The sequence below is a fragment of the Eretmochelys imbricata genome, chromosome 10 (genome assembly GCF_965152235.1).
Source record: "Eretmochelys imbricata isolate rEreImb1 chromosome 10, rEreImb1.hap1, whole genome shotgun sequence".
Lineage (NCBI taxonomy): Eukaryota > Metazoa > Chordata > Testudines > Cheloniidae > Eretmochelys > Eretmochelys imbricata.
In genome coordinates this window covers 74,663,541-74,680,435 of record NC_135581.1, presented here as the reverse complement: position 1 = coordinate 74,680,435, position 16,895 = coordinate 74,663,541, and the positions used below count along the sequence as shown (strand labels likewise).

Below are 16,895 nucleotides of genomic sequence, written 5' to 3'. Positions count from 1 at the left end.
TCTTTCCCCTTTATTTTTTAAACAAAAGAAATGACAAGTAGCAAGTTTTTTTCTCTTAATGACACGGGAGTTTTTAATGCATTCTGTAAAAGTTCATTTGAGAGTCTTTTTTTTTTTTAAAATTCACAGTCCATTATTTTTCCCCTGTCTTCTTTTAGCAAACTTGTAACATCCTTAGCAGAAGGAAATATAAGCAACCACCAGAACCCAAATGTCATTTGCTTTCCTTTCCCTCTCTTTCATCTCCCTTCTCAATATATATATATTTTAATTTTTTTCTCCAATATTTTATTGAATGGACATATAAGGCCAGTTAAAACTGCTGCCAGACAGTAACATATCCCTGATTAGGGTTTCTATTGGGGTTTTACCTACCAAACGGACGAAAAACAATTGCTCTATGACAGAAGATGAGACAGTGCGCAGGGAGGGAAGACGTAGTAGTAACTTCCCGAATCGCGTTGGTTGGTTGGGATACTGGCTCCTAACGTATTCTTCCAAAGCACACTGTGACTTCTCCTGTAAACTTTCAACATGGGCTACATCAGAGAGACCACAGGCATCTGGAAGAAAGGTTAAAAAAAAAAAAAAACAAAAAAAGAAAACAATCAGTTTAAAGAAGATTGTTTTTTTTAAAAAAAAAAAAAAACCTGGTAAAATTAGGCGTAGATAGTGGTTGATCATGTCGCCCTCAGAGCTAAGCACGTTTTTAGCAAAAGGTGAATATATATATTCCACCTTCCGGAGGGGTCTGCTCTAGAATTAAACACAGCTTCAAGATCTGAGGGGTTGATTGCACTACTGACCTAGGTGTTGATACTGAGATGCTGGGAAAGTGGCATTTTTTCATTATTATTTATTATTAATTTGCAAAGGTTGAAAAGCGTGCGGGGAATAAGCCACTATTTCTTTCCCACTCGGAAAATAATTGGGAAGAGTCTCATCATATGGCTAGAAGGAATGATAATTATTAGCAATAATAATTAATAATAAAAACTGGCCCAGCAAAGCATAACGGCGCCCCAGATCCAGCAACAGATTCTCCCCCAAAGAAGACAACGCGTTTTTCTTCAGTCTTTGAAACTGATTTAAGTGGCCCTTTAAAACTGATCTTGTCAGTTTAGCCTATTCAGAGGCAGCCATGCAAACTGTGATCTCTCTGTTCGTTTGAGCTGTCCTCCCCACTTTCTTTTTCTTTTTCTCACTTTTTCTTTTTCTTTTCTTTTACACCCAAATCCTCTACAAGACGAAAACTCACTGATATGGTCTGGACATTTTTCTGATACGCTAAAATACAATCAGTTCCCTTTAAATCAGAGACGTCTGTTCTGAAAGAGCACAGGGTGTGTGACCTGACCTCTCTGTGGCTTCTTAGGCATAGGGCTAACACATGCATATTCTGCAAGTCATTAGGACCCAGATTTTCAATAAAGAAAAAAAAAAGGGGGAACAAATAAAAACGCAAACATCATATACATCTATGTGAGTGTCTGTTTTACATCATTGAGCGTTATTGGGGCATCTGAGAAGCTGCATGCATAACCCTATATTTGCATGTGTGTATTTCCACAAAAATCAGATAACAGAAACCTTTATCTAGTTGGGAGGCAATTTGCATGCCAGGCCTCACATTTTGCAAATAGTAATAAATTTAACAGTTACGACAGTGTCGGACGATTGTTTTCTTGAAAGGCTAAAAAAGTGCTCTTTAGAAATCCGGCATTTGAAATAAACTCATCAGGGTTGTTTTGGGGAGTGTGTGTGCGGGGGGTGGGGGAAATCCGAGCTGAAAATTTGAGCGAAGAATAAAATGCATCCTTGAAAAATGACAGGAAAATAAAATAACCATCCCACAAACAAACGGTACATTCTGCTTTTCCTACGGCTAGATGCTCCCTGCTAATTGATCACCTAAGGACTTTAGCAAAAGTAATTTCTTTTTTTAAAAAAAGTTTTACTTGCAAAGCAATAATATATAAAAGGAAGTTTAGGTCACGACCCAGAACCTGGACAAAGTCCAGAAAATGACTTGGTTCCCCAGACCCCCTTTAACACAACAAGGAATGGATTGTGAGTCCTCCTCCCCCCACTCCACAGAAACGACATTTTTTTTCTTCTGTTTCCTGATATCAGGCTTTAAAAAACTTGGATGAGTAATTATTTTACAAGTCCTGCTTCCATTCATATGTTTATCACGTGGCCACTTTCCCAAGCTTTCAAATTAGTTACAAAAGAAATCATTTAAGAAAACAAAACCACCTTAATCCAAAACTTCTAGAGGTCCAAGACAGTGGGTCACCGGCTGCGCCTTAAAGTTAGCAGCCTCGACTAATGTAGTGCCCAAATTAGAAAGCATGTATTTAAATATATATACATATACATACATCTCTCTCTATATATATAGCCTCCAGAGTTAAAATCAAGTCTATTACTCACAGAGGTTAAACTACGGTGCAAGTTAATTAGATTTCACAATGCATTCAATGATTGTTTTATAACTCATATACTATTTATATGCAGGAAAAGTTGGCACGTATTTTCCACTTTTAATTATCTAAGAAACACCTTACTGCTTTGATTATTTCCTTCCAGAGAAATAGCTGTGTAACCATAGAATTAAATTTGTAAGCCCCAGCTAAGAATCCTTTCCTGTTACTTTTTCATATTATTACGATGTATGTACTGGAGAATTATCTTTTACAAACCGCTACTTACTTTGGACCATACCACTCCTGCTGTGTGTAACTACAAACTTCCCCCCTTCCATTAAACGACACAGCACTGCTCCTTGCCATATTCTATTTCACTCAGAGACAGCTCTTTGGGAAATATGATTTATTTTATTTCATGGGATGGAAGCGAATGTATTTTAAATTCAGCTTTTCACCGCTTAACTTTTTTTTTTTTAATTCACTTTTTAAATCACAGGGCTGCTTTTGTTGTTGTTGTTTTGTGGTTGCCCATAAAATGATCCTTTTTTTTCAGGGATGGGAAGACTTGCTTTTAACAACATCAGACAGCTTTTGCTGCTGTTCGGATTGGTGTCGTTAAATGCCAGAGCTATACTGTTAAATCAAATATTCTTTTCACTGGGGAAGGCAGAGGCTCACATGTCTTATTGGTGCTTAAAAGTCTCCCCCCCCCCCCCATCATTGTTAAAACTATTTGAAGGCTCCCTCTAAGGGTGCTTATAGGCCAGGCCTTCCTTCCAGAAACACATACCATTTTTCTAAAAGGACACATGTAGCAATGATTCTGGTGGGGTTTCCAGCTTCTTACACTTTGCCAGAGTGAACCGATTTCAAAGGGGGCGGCTGGGGGTGGGAAGAGTGCAAATAAATGCTGCCTACCTGAGGTGAAGAGGACTATGGCCTTTAAACAGCTATATTCTGCAGAGTCGACATGCAATGCTTTCAGTTTTTCTACTTGCTCTTGGAAGATTCGTATGTGGTCCATAAAGGCGACCACTCGGTCAGCAGACATCGGCGAAGCGTGGAGGCCAGCAGCGGCCAGGAGAGGAGCTACGTGGAGGGGCATGGAGCACTGGGCGGCATTGAGGACAAATAACTCGCTCCAGGTCAGCCTGAGGAGGGCCACCTGGTCTGTGATCTGGAGGTCTGGGAAGAAGGGGATATTCCTGGCCCACTCCACCGCACTGAAGAGCATCCTGGCTGCCAGTTCACAAATGTTCTCGATGCCCATGATGTTGTTGGGTTGCATGCATTGACTGCCAAAGCGGGAGGTTGGGTAAGGTTCTGCTCGCAGGAGAAGGGAGATATATCCGGATAGGTAGGAATGGCAGTTGAGAGGGTCCCCATTTGTCAAGGCGAACTGACCATGAGTTGGCTGTGTGGGTGGCATTCTGCCCCTCTGGACGGCTGCAGTAAATAAAGAAGAAACTACAGCAATTAATATCTGAATTGCTACGATCCTTTTCCAATCAAGTTCTACTTTGTGTGTGACCCTGGGTAAAGGCAGCTTCTGGGTGGGGAGGGGGGGGACGACATGCATTTTCCAGACAGAGTGCAGCCTGCGTCTGGTTCAGGGCTCTGCAGTTCCTGATTAAAGTAAAAGCAGCAATAAAAGCTAAGCAACGCTGGGTACATGCCTCAAGGCTGCTGCTCTGAACTGCTTTAAGGACACTACGGATTCTCAGTTCCTAAACACACAAGAATTCACCCCCCCCCCACCTCCTCATATGTACCGAACGTCTGTGTGTGTGTGTGGTGGGGGGGGGTCCTCTTCATTACAGCTGATATTGCTTATTGATTTAGGGCTGCAGCGTGGGGAGGGCGCAGGCACCTTTCGAAATCCAAAGTGCTCGTCCCAGACAGCATTTATTGACTATTCTACAATCCTTTAAAAAGGTAAAATTCCCCTGCAACACATAGACGGGTAGCTACGGCCAGGCGACGGGCGAGGGTTATTACTGAAAAGCACCTTTATCAGCTGCTCATGGAAAGTGGGCCTTTCATTTTGTTAATAAATTTACATGGTGACAGCGAGAGGGAAAGGGAATAATAGCCAGAGATGCAGAAGGAAGGGAGAGTGGCTGAAATGTGCGTGGCTTAGATTTGTTATTTAGCATATGCCAAGGTTAGTTACTCCTGTAGACACACAAAAGACAAGCCAGGCAGTCCAGAGCCCCCTAACCCTTAACCTACATAGCAGCGTCCAGACACAGAACACGCCATTGCAAGACTGGAGGCTCATATTTCTCGTCTAATTTTATATCACAAAGACTCGATTTGCACGGATCAGGAACCCCTCAGCTACTTATTTCTTTCCTCCCTCTCCCGTCCCTTTTACCACATTCTCGCTGTCTCTCCTGGGGGTGGGTGGGGAAGAAAATAATAAATAATAATAATTAATAATTAATAAAAAGACGGGTTTATTTTAAAAAACCAGACTGCGAATCCACAGTGGAATGCAGAAGAGCCCTGCAGGGATGCGAGCTACATTGCTACAGTAATTCGAACCTCCTGTGTAAGGATGGGTGATGGGGGTAGGTATTCATCTCTCTATCTATAAATTCATACACACACGAATTGGGGAGGTGGGGGGTGGGTGTAATGCTGCCCATGCAGGAGGAAACATTAAAAAAGTAACCACGCCTCAGACGATCCATCTCCCTCCTTAAACAGCTGAACCTAAACTATCCACTTCCAATGAACCTCCATCAGCCAAATCACACACATCAATGAGGAGGGCCGGAGAAAGCAGGCAAGCCCCCCCCCCCCCCCCAGCCCCCAACACCTCTTTCTGAATTAAGGGAAAGTTTCTCTCACTCACTGTTTATTGTTGATTTGGCTTTTTTTTTTTCCTTTCTTAAAAAGAAACAGATTTGTTTGAAGGGGGGGGGGGGAATAACAGAAAAGCAAAATGCAGTGACTGAAAATTGGAAAACAAATGAAATCCCAATACCTTCCCGTCTCATGCCAACTTTGAGGCATTTTTTGAGCCGGCAGTACTGACACTGATTGCGGTGGTGCTGGTCAATGGGACAGTTCCTGTTGGCACGGCAAGTGTAGCTCAGGTTCCTCCGGACACTCCGCTTGAAGAAACTCTTGCAACCCTCGCAGGTAAATTGGCCATAATGTTTGCCACTAGACTTGTCCCCACAAACCACACACTCAATGTGCTGTTGCTGCTGCTGCTTGTCTCCTCCTTGGCTCTGCTGGCTTGGCTGGTTGGTCTGGGCTGGAGTGCTGGGGGGCCCTCCTTGTCCCGGGGTTTGTGGTGTATGAGGGGCCCCAGCGGGTGGTCCTTGCACTGGAGGGGCTTGAGCAGGCTGAGTTCCCTGAGCTCCGGGTACATCGTCCTGGGGGTCTCGCCACGCACCAACTACCATTGCCATATCTATTGGACACCGTTTCCAAACTGCCTGTCCCCCCTTTATTTTTAAAGTTTGTTTGCTTGGTTTTCAGATCAGCTTTGCAGCAGTTTCTCTCTCTCTCTCCCTCTTTTTTTTTCCCCTTAAAAAAGGAGAAAAGGGGGGATGAGGGGACAGAAAAAAATGCCAGCGAAGGCGGAGAACGAGGGGTGTTGGGGGGGGGGCAGATTGCGAGTCGATTGTCTGGCGTAAAGACAGAAAAGTAAGGGGGTGGTAGGGGTAGGGGAGAGAGAGAGAGAGAGAGAGAGAGAGAGGAAAAAAAATCTCTTCAAAGATCTCCCTCTCTCCCTCTCTTAGAGCTGATCTGCTGCAGAGGAGTTGAAGGAGGAGAGGCGAGTGTCGGGGGGCCAGGTCCAGGGAAGCTCACAGTTAGCCATTCAGGAAAGCCATCAAAATAAGAATGGAGAAAAGGTTACAGATGACACACAGGCTGCAAAGGGGAAAAAAAAAATTGCACAACTGAAAAGACTTTTCTGGGCGCAGAAAGCGGAGGGCTTCGCTGTAGTTTTTTGAAGTCCAGGTTGTGGAAACATCAACCGAGATCAGCTTGGCTTTCCCCCCCCCCCGCCCCTTTCTTTCCGCTGCTTCTTTCTCCTGCTCTCTCTTTCTCTCTTTTCTTTTCTTTTCTTTTCTTTATTTTGCTGCTGCTTCTTCTCCTCCTGCTGCCGCTGCTGACGCTGCCGCTGCTCGCTGCCTTGTGCCGCGTCTCCTTCTTTGCAAGTGGGGCTCTTAGCGCAGTTGGTTCACACAACACATGGGGTGGAGGGGAGGGGGGGGGAGGGGGAAGGGGGAGGTGAAGGGAAAGAGTCAACTCTCCAGCTTAGAGCTCAGCCAGTGATAATGATAAAAGAGGAGAGCAAGGAGGAGGAGGAGGAAGAGGAGGAGGGAAAGACGGATCACAACCTAGAAAACTGCATCGTTCTTCATGCAAAAAAAAAAAAAAAAAAAAAAAGGCAAGACGAGAAGAGGCACAGGAGGGACAATCAGCCCCCCCCAGCAAAAAAAAAAAAAAAAAAGCAAAAAAAAAAAAAAAAGCAAAAGCAAAAGAACTGCGAATCAAAGTGATCAAATATGCTAAGAAGGGGGGTAGGGAGTGACTGCGGTGTATAGGAGCGGGGCTGGCAGAGTGGTGAGTGCTTTCCCTGCGATCAGCTCGCCGAGCTCTCTATATAGTGAACTTTGACACGACTGCTGCAACTTAGCACACGTTACCATGGCGACCGCTCGCCTTATAAGGCAGCAGACGGTGTTTGACTGGTCAAAAGCGCCCGGACCTCCCCTCGCCTCTCATTGGGCCGCTCTGCCTTGCGCTGGCTGGCATGGCTGCCGAAGCGCGCTGCCCGGTCCTAAAGGGAGAACGCTTCGCGGACAGCTTAGAACGGAGGCCTGGGGTGGGGGTGGGGGTGATTTTTTTAAAAAATATGATTGTTATTATATCTTTGCACTTTCACTTTGCCTTAGTTGCAGGAACTTTCATAAGAATGGGAAGGGTTGGGGGGAATAAGGCTGGAGACCCAGATAAATATCCATGGCAAAATGAGACTGAAATAGTCTTTGTAGCGCTCAGACTTTATTAACTCTTTGATCAGGCACGAGGAAAAAAAAATCTGATCATATCATCACCTGTAAGCAAGAGAGTTAAATTACATTTTCCTGTTCCCCATTGTGGTGATAATGTCATAAAAATAAATTCCTGATGGATTTTTTCCCAAGGGGGGGGGAGGGTAAAAATAACAGCTACTGTGCTAAATAAGGTGATCGGATGCGATTCTTATAAATCAAAAATTGGGGAAGGAGGGCTTTCAGAATTGATATTCTTCAGTGACTACCTTCTCCCTTTAGGGTTAAAGTTTCACAGGTATGTAGATTTAACTTTTAATTGCTCAATCCGTGGAGAGGATGCTGACAAAAAGATAACTGTGTCACTCGGATGCTGCAGTTAAAAGACATGATCATGACCCTTATTCAGCATCATTTAAAAAAAAAAACCCTCTAAAATGGAGTTAGCTGTAAACTATAATTTCAGTATCTGCAGCCCTAGCTAACTATTGTGAGTGATTATTTGCAAAGGTAGAGATACCTGTATTCATACCATACACATTAGTGTAATGTCTGTATGTATGCTACATATATATTAGATATACATCTATCAATGTATATAGACAGAGACATCAGTGAATATGGTACTTGATCACAGAATAGTTGAGTATAGACTTCATTGTTTCTTGACTGCTCTGGCATTTCGAGAACCATTCTTTTCATCAAACACCCAAACATACACTGGAAATAATTAGCATACAAATACACACCACACATGTCTGAATATCTATATATGTGAACACATACCCACACATTTATTCTGAGTTGCCCCGGGTTTACAGAAATAGCAATGATTTAATCAAGAACAGCATATCTTACATTCATTATGTTGGAAAAATTCAATGCTGCTTTCCAGAATATGAATTTCTTTTCTTTTATCAGAAACCGAGGCGGTTTGGTCATAACGTAATACATTTCTAGCTATTCAACTTTATTCTTTTTGTTTTAGGCTAAGCAGAAATTCACGGATAACACACAGGGATTCGGTGGCATTGTGACTCGGTAGCACAACCTCTGTAGTATACACGGAGCAACTCTAAATAGGTAACCGATCTAAGTACACAGGGGCAATTGTTTATATCCTATTGAACCTGGGTACTAAGCACCATAACAGAGATAGTTAGTTTATTTTCTATTGAATATCTGCAGCAAGCACCAGAACAGACAAACGCATGGATAGATAGAAATCAATTTTAAAATACATAGATAAATGGACAGGGAGACAGTTGCTTCTATACAAATATACACATACATATAAACACATGTGTGAGATGGGGACTTATACACATACAGTCAAACTAAGTAGAAACATGGGGACACAGATGCGTACAAAACTATATTCAGGATTAATTGCAGCAGCTTTCCCCCTCCGCACACACTTTTTCATGTTGCCACATGCACACCCCTTCTGCCGCAGAAATAATATATGTCTCTAAAGCCGCAGGTGCTGAGATGATTGGAAAGTTGTAAAAAGCACCTAGACTTGACACTGTCCTGTTTATAAACCTGGAATATAATAAGATTCCACCAACAAAGATGCGCGCCTGGTCAATTTCAAAGGCAGGCTGTAGAATTCCAATTGATCATGATGTAGCAATATAAACCCTTAACTTAAATAGTAATCGAGGGGGAGACAGAAAGAAAGGGGTTGGGGGAAGGGACCTTTTACGGTTAAAATGTGGAGAGCTGCCTTATGATTTCCAAATAACGCAGACATTAGGGGTCACACCTTTTGGTTGAGAATATAAAACATAGTTGTTGAATGTAGTTTATGTGGTATGTCTTGGAAAAGGTTTCCTCTCTCAAATCTTATAAAGTACACAGGGATAATTCATCATCTAAAAACATTAACATCTTAACAAGTGCAGAAAGAGCGTTTATTTTTTTAACAGAGTCCACATTATGAATAGTTTGAATATTTGATCTACCTATGTATGCTTAAAAGCTCCAGTATATTCGGATTACTCAAACCATAATGAAGAATACCCCCGATTAACTATTTGCTCTTCGAGGGATACAAGAATACAACTATTTATTAGGTAGTTTGCTATTTATTTGAAAACACCCCTGCGATGTAGGCTGATGTGGAATAGATGAATATAATGATGAACTGCAGCTAATTTTGCTGAATAATATTTGAAAAATGAGTGTATCGCTGATAGAGGAAGATTCTAAAATGTCCTTATCAGAGCTAAGTCATAATAGCACAGTTATATTTCGAAAGTAGGATGGTATTATTAATCATTATTATTCTATTATTTATTATTGTTTACAAAAAAGAATAAATCCCTCCTGCCATTTTACTGCAGATGTAAATTTATTTTAATGAGCGGAGGGCGGAAAGATTTATGTTTACTAAAATAAAGTTTGGGATAGCCTCCGTGTAAATCGTTAGATAAGAGGGGGAGATCTGTTTTTCTGGCAGAAACTTGCCTAATAGTCCTCTAATTCTTTATAGATTAAATCGCAATAGGAATACAGCACCGAACAAATACCGAGTTTCACTCTGAACTCAGTGGAAAGCAGTTACGTCTAACAGAATGCAATGAATTCCTCTTCTCCCTGAATATAGTATGTGTGTGTTTTTCTCTTCCACCACACTGAAGTTCCATGAATAGGGAAAGTGGCTCCTATTGTGTGCCTCTGAACTTCCAAGTCAATGCAATTTTTAACCACTGGCTTGTGGTACTTTGAAAATCACCAGGGGCTGTCAGAGTTGGGTCCTCTGAAAAATTTACAGTGCTAAATCAGAGCATATGCTGTGAGAGAGGGGAAAAAAATTGCTTAAGATTGGAGCAAGTACAGTATCTGTCTGCCCCCTAGTGTAAGTCTCTTATCTGCCTAAAATTCAACTTTAAAAGAAAAGGATCTCTTAAAGGGAAACGACTTTTGGCTCACGTATACATACGAGAATGAAACTTCTGTGCATTTTAATCTGATTAATTCCTAAGGATTTAAAATTAATTGGCTTGGACACTCCTAGATCGGACAGTAAGATTTCTGCATCAGGGTTTCTCCCAAGCCCTGTGTTGAATAGGTATTTTTAAGCGGGGGGGACGGGGGGGGGGTGATTGGTTTGTGATTTTTTTTTTAAATGAGAAGCCATGCCTCTCACGCTTTTGTCAGAACAGAGCAGTTTTGCTGCTTAAAGTCAGATCTGCACCTTTTGCCATAAAGAAGGATAAATATTTGCCTTAAAGCTGCAGACCAGCTGCCAACCGCACCTTTCGATGGTGAGTATATATTCCTGCTTCTTCTCATTGTACTTGCTTAAAACCGAAATTGTTTCTGGTGGGAGAGACGGGTTCTCAGCGCTAACATATTCAACACCGACCTTTCTCAAAATAATAATAAATAATAATAGTAATAATAAGAATTAATAAAAAACGCTGCTAGCTTCACACGATTACAAAAGTCCGTGCAGAATCCCTAGAACTGAAGTTAGAGACTTAGTCCCCCCATCCCTAATAGTCAGTTACTATAACAAAGTAGAATTAGTCAGTTACTATAACCAAGTACCCTTTCACAGAAGGGCTATTCGTTCTTCACTCTTGTTTGAAATGACTTTGATGCACGTTTGTATATTAGCTTTTGAATCTGATTTGGGGTCGTTTTGTTTATTTTTACTAAAGGACGTGATAACTGATGGTGCTGTAATTGCAGACACTGGGTCTCTTCCCTCTCCCCCCCCCCGCCACCCCTTTCGAGCAACCCACGTAACCTTAGAAACGCTAGTTTAATACGCAAGTTATCTAACAATTGTTTTCTTAAGAGAAACACAAGATCACAACACATTTAAAAAAAAAAAAAGAGTGAGAAAGAAGAAGAAACTATAAGTAAACATACCAAAACCATATTTGCCTTGTTCAAGGTCCCAAATCGCTTGCATCTTCTTTTTCTACCTCTCCTTTAGTTTGGCAGGTGAAACAAACAAACCCAAAAAACCGCTGTTTGCCCCCCTGAAAAGAGGTGCGTTGGGTAATTAACGAGAATCTCCTTCTGGGTGTTTATCTAAGCGATTGTGCAAACTGATAAAAAAAAGAAAGTAAATCAATAAATAAAAGAAAAGGACGCTACAGCCTTCGGGGGTGGGGGGAGAAAGAAGGAAGGTGAAGGGAATAGATCTCCCCCAACCTAAAGGGAAGTGATTTCCGTGTGTTATTAGCGTTCAGCCTTGGGGGGGGGGGAAACAACAACTGAACACTCACTCTAACTTTGCCCAGACAGGGTTTGAGGGAGAGCTTTGTACATAGCTATTAGGAATGTGCGCCTCGCCTTTAAGAGAGGAAAAAAAAAAAAAAAAAAAACACCCAAACCCAAGGTAGGAGAGATGTCTTTGAGTGATCCTTGTCTCTCATCTCATTCCTTAGAAGGAAGAGCGTCTTGCTACACCTTGTTTGGAGCTGAAAAGACCCGAGACTTAAAAACCAAACCAAAACAAAGGGGGGGGGGGACAACAACAACCCCACAGCCCCCCCGCCCCCAGTCCAGCCGGAAACAATATAGATAAATAAGAGTGAAATCTCCTAACTTCGTGAGTGTTGTGGTCGGATGTATGCCCCCGATTTCAAACCCGCCAAGAGAAAAACCGCAAACAGCTGCAGGCGAGCGATCAGCACATGCACAGAGAGGGAATTGGGGGGTGGGGGGGTGGGTGGTGAAGGGATAGTGTCCTGGGAAGGGTCGGTAGGGAACGCAAGCACATGCTAAAGCAAGCTGGAAAAGAATCGGAGCTAACCAGGGAATCTCTCTCTCTCTCTGCCCCTGAAATCCCAGCTAGAAGGACTTACTCCACATAGTTATTTTAAAATGGGGAAAAAAAAAACAAGTCCATCTATAAAACCCGCTGTTGCTCATTAAAACCCCTAGAAAGACATTTCCACAGCCCTTCACAAACATGGCAACTTTAGAAATGCAAAGCGAGGCGTCGCGGTTTTACTTTGTTAATTTTTTTTTTTTTAAAAATTGAGGCTCCTGTTGCAAACCTGAGATTACTCCCATTTTCTACCCCCCCCCAAAAAAAAAACAGTCCTTCCTCCTTTCCTAATGAACGAGACGCTAGCTCAGGGAGAGTTTGGGACAATTTGGAATACATTATGCTGCATTTGGCAGTCTAGTACAGTTTTAAACTTAATGGATTCCTGTTTCTTCCTTTTTGTTTTAAGAAAAGAATGGGACACACACACACACACACACATACACACACACACACACACACACACACACACACACACAGACAGATCTTTTATTTTAGGAAGCTGTTATGGTAAGAAGTGTGTCAGACTTGACAAATGGAACAAACCTTCTTCCACTCTTACTTGTCTTTGCCTTAAAACAGGAATTAAGTTCACCACAGTTCTGAATGTTAATTGCATGTTTACTGAGCTAATGAAAATTACGAATGGGTTTTAGCTCCTCAAACAAGGATGAAAAAACGATGAAGGCAACTATCATCACAGCCTGAGGGGAGGAATAAATGCACAATATTGCCCAAAATGGGAAATCTTTTAACTGTTCATGAATACCCTAACTATTGTCGACACAAGTTTCCACTCCTGTGAAGTCTGATCAGTACATGGGAGATGGAGACACAGCCCTGTTGAATGAATTTTTATTATTGCCAGAGGGACATTCAGACTTCCCTCACCCCCATGCAGTCCTCCCCACTCTGCAAAATAAACCCCTTACGGGTGAGAATTCTTAAGGTGTGCTGACAAGCATATGATACGTAGTAAAGTAATTTCCTCCCTTAGCCCACGCCTCCCCCTCCCCACACACCATCTTTCCCAAATGTTCCTTTTCTATCAATCCCAAGGGTTGGGAGGGAGGGGGGCAGAGGACGGGAGAATTAAACCTCCCCCCGGGTTTATCCTTGCAATCCAAGGATGAAAGGATGACCTAATAATTCAGTTTTATGATAACAATTTTCGTGCTTGAAAACAAACTGCCCATAAGGAAACAAGGAAGAGAGAGAGAGATTGTGGACTATACCTTTAAGGATTCTCCCCCCCCCCACACACCCCGTTCCCGCCCCCCCTCCAAGGTGCTGCATGGAGGGGATTTAATTAAACCGGCTAAAGATGTTTTAAATCTAAAATAAAAAATAATTCCAGGGAGACGTTTTCCCTCTGCTGTGCAGCTCAGCGTTTGAAAACTTTGGCCCAAGTTGTAGCGACAGCCACAACTCTGCTCTTCAGGGGTCAGAGGTGAGGGCTATTTTAACCCTAAAAGCCTGCGAAAGACCAAGGTTGAAACTAGACTTGCAATACTAATAGCCATAATTACCTCCACCCATTCCAGGGGCATTCCTGCAGAAGAAATGTTAGACGCCGGGTAAGAATATCTTGGGGTGGATCATTTTTTTTTTTTTTTTTTAAAATAACAGCAATATCAAGGAATTTCTCAAAGTGCTCCCTTTGCCTGTGGGATTGGAGGTTTTTTTTTTTTTTTTTTTTTTTTTTTTGCAAGCATTCCCAAGGCGCTAGGTCTTTGTCTTAGAAGGAATGGAGTGTCTGAATGGTGTGAAAGGGACAGAGAGGGTCGCTTCAAATCGATTTTACTTGTCCTCTCTGTCTTTTCGGATCAACGCCCTTCAATGGTCACATAGGTGCTCTTTCAACCAAAACCTTGTGCAACATTTTCTGCCTGTATTGGTGCTAAATACAATAAATGCTGGGCAGATTTTTTTTTCTTCTTTCCAAAGCAGAAAGCACCCTAATTAAATTGTTTTATATGGACAGTCAAGACAGACCAATTAAGTATGCATTAGTATAAAGATATATTCTGGAGATAATCGCTCTATACAAGATGTGCAAAGTTCCTCCGGCAGAGAGGGTGTAACACCTTTTGATATGGATTCCTCCCCCTCCTCCCCCAGTCGTCTCGTTTACCTGAATAAGGCACTGGATAAATTAGTTAAAAGCCATTAGTTAGAGTGCTTTATAAACAAAGTTAACATGTGGATGTAGTTGTTTGTATAGTAGAATATTTAATTGTAGTACACATGCATAATTACGGCTATATATATAACATGGCTATATAGCTGTAAATTATATATGTGCAGTAAGGGTACTTCAATTATATATATAAATGCAAGTAATATTCAGCTAATATAGAGACAGATGACTAAATACAGACATATAATGAAATATATAGCTGTGTATAAAATATGGATCATATAAACACATGCTAAATCTAAAATATGGTTGTGTATTCATGTATTATATTTTATACACACGTGTATACACATACACCTATCTCTGCACTAGTATAAACATACACATATTATATACTGATTTAATCATTTACAACAGAAAATATTTCACATTCCAGGCACGGGCTTTCCCTGGGATGAAATAACAGATCAGAAGAAGCACTCATGAACTCCTCTTTCTGGCCATTTTAGTACCTTAGAGAAAGCTCTCTAACGTGGGTAGTTATAGAAAATAGGGTTTAATATCTAGTCCGTTGTTAATTGTTTTAAAGGCAGTTTCCATATCCCAGCCCTGACTCATTTTAATCTATTAAAGGGGGTTGGGGGGACATAGCCTCAGATTGCAAGGAGAAGAAGCGTATGGATGGATGTGAAGTTCCTGAGGCACCTTGTATTCCCAGGCACTTCCGAAGAACGACGCTGAGCATGACTTTGCTAGGGAGTGAAACCCTTACAGCGAGACATCCTGATTCCTGCACAAGTGGGACTGAGGAAACAGACCCCTCACCCACGTCCCCCCCTCACTCGACAGTGAATTGTTAAGCGAGGAGAGAGAAAAAAGAGGGGGTACAGAATGGCAAATGGAGTGTGTCTGGTGGCTTGATCGAGATTCATTTTGCAGCTGCAGTTGGAAAGAGTTTAGGACATTACAGGGAGATGGGAGATATGGTGATGCGTAGGTGGTTTAATGTCAAAGTAAACAGGTTGAGAACAGACCATTTAAAACCCTATATTTCTCTCTTTACTGGGTACATTCAAGAAGAAATCATAACATAACTGTAGGAGAGGCAAAGAACTCATCTAAAGGAGCTCTCAGCAAGTCTCCTCCCGGACAAAAGTCCACCTCCTGTTGGGCTGGGTATTGATCAGGAGAGGAGCCGAAGATGTCACCACACTAAATATTTACTGATCACACACAAATAGCCGGGACTTGAACGATTTTCTCCTGTGAGGAGAGTAGAGAGAGAAGGGTAAATCATTTTATTAGTGTGTATAAAGCAAAGAGCACACTCTGGCTTGGAGTGTTTTAAGATGTGTCTTCAGCTGGATGAAAAGAGTTAGGGAAATCGATATCAAGTGATTAGGCGACCCAGTAGAGAGAGGCTGTGAATTTCATGGATTTGGCTATACCGGGATGGGGAAAAGAAAAGAAAAATATATCGGGAGATTAAAGGGAGGAACCCATTGTAGCAGAACCAATGAAAAAATAATACCCAATCAACCCGAAGAAGGTAGGAAGAATAAGACCCACATTTCTAAAATGATCCCTATCAGCTAGGCAGAGGAATCAGGAGCACACATGAAATAGACAAATAGGAGGCGAATAGGAATTCTATAAGGAAAATACAACTAGGAGAAGGACATAAAAGTTTGCCCCACCCACATGTAAAGCAATGACTGAAACACTGAGAAAATGGTGACAAAAGACATAACAGCGAGAATAAAAAGGAGAGGCTTGGAGTATATGATGGTCAGACTTTGAGATCAAGTTGAAGGGACTTCAGTTATCTATCTCCGTCAGGCAGGAATGTCTTTAATAACAGCAGCTACAGCCAATTCATCTCAGTGGTGGGATTTTGTTCCCACCCCCTAAAATAAACGTGGTGAATAAAATAGATTTTAGTGTTTAACCACAGCGCGTTATACTGTAATAACAGCTCGTCTAGTCTGTAATCTAGAGATTACTGCATTTCTAAGGTAACCACGAATGGCACTTCTGAAAAAGACAACATGATTAAACTCTGCTCTACACGTATGAGTATTTTAATTCGGATGGGGATTCTAATGCAGGGTCTTCAATCCCAGCAGTTTTTAAAGGACTATTCAATTCTGTCTCAGGTACAATCATATCAGTTGATGTGTGGTGGTAGGTTATGTACAACTCTGCTTCAGACAGTCATGGCAAGTAGCAAAGTATACAAAGCTATAACTCGACAATGACTCTGCCAATCAACCCTAAGGTAGACTATTTAAAGAGTCTGGTGAATTTTTGCATAGAGTAAGTGTTATTGTCTCCCTATTAAAGGGACTAGCTGCCGCGGATATCTTTTCTTTGGGGGAAAAACCCAAACAGGGTGTCACTGAATAGAACTAAGTCAATACGACCGAGAGAAAGTTTTTAGAAGCAGCTCGAATGATGCTATTTTCTGAGAAGGATGGAGGCACCTTAAACTAGGAGCCTCAGAGCAG

At 41.9% G+C, this 16,895-nt stretch overlaps 1 protein-coding gene across 3 annotated transcripts; it reads right to left on the bottom strand.

Annotated features, from left to right (window-relative positions):
- Positions 1-238: 238 nt before the first annotated feature.
- NR2F2 (nuclear receptor subfamily 2 group F member 2) lies at positions 239-11,381 on the bottom strand. Of its 3 annotated transcripts, none has more exons than XM_077828215.1 (3): positions 11,339-11,381; positions 3,351-3,878; positions 239-563 (listed from the first exon to the last, which is right to left on the bottom strand). In XM_077828215.1, the coding sequence occupies exons 1-3, from the start codon at positions 11,379-11,381 to the stop codon at positions 289-291; spliced, it is 846 nt and encodes a 281-aa protein (XP_077684341.1). In that variant the 3' UTR covers positions 239-288. The 3 variants fall into 3 exon arrangements, with proteins under 3 accessions (XP_077684341.1, XP_077684339.1, XP_077684340.1); XM_077828213.1 differs by lacking the exon at positions 11,339-11,381 and adding an exon at positions 5,425-5,958 and having other exon boundaries at positions 3,351-3,899; XM_077828214.1 differs by lacking the exon at positions 11,339-11,381 and adding an exon at positions 5,425-5,958.
- Positions 11,382-16,895: the final 5,514 nt, after the last annotated feature.

Excerpts from the sequence above, each read along its gene's own strand:
- NR2F2 (XM_077828213.1), bottom strand. The coding sequence starts at position 5,857 with ATGGCAATGGTAGTTGGTGCGTGGCGAGACCCCCAGGACGATGTACCC. Across the intron at positions 3,900-5,424 it reads AGTTGGCATGAGACGGGAAG|TTTCTTCTTTATTTACTGCA; the intron begins GTATTGGGATTT and ends TAATTGCTGTAG. Across the intron at positions 564-3,350 it reads CATAGTCCTCTTCACCTCAG|ATGCCTGTGGTCTCTCTGAT; the intron begins GTAGGCAGCATT and ends CCTTTCTTCCAG.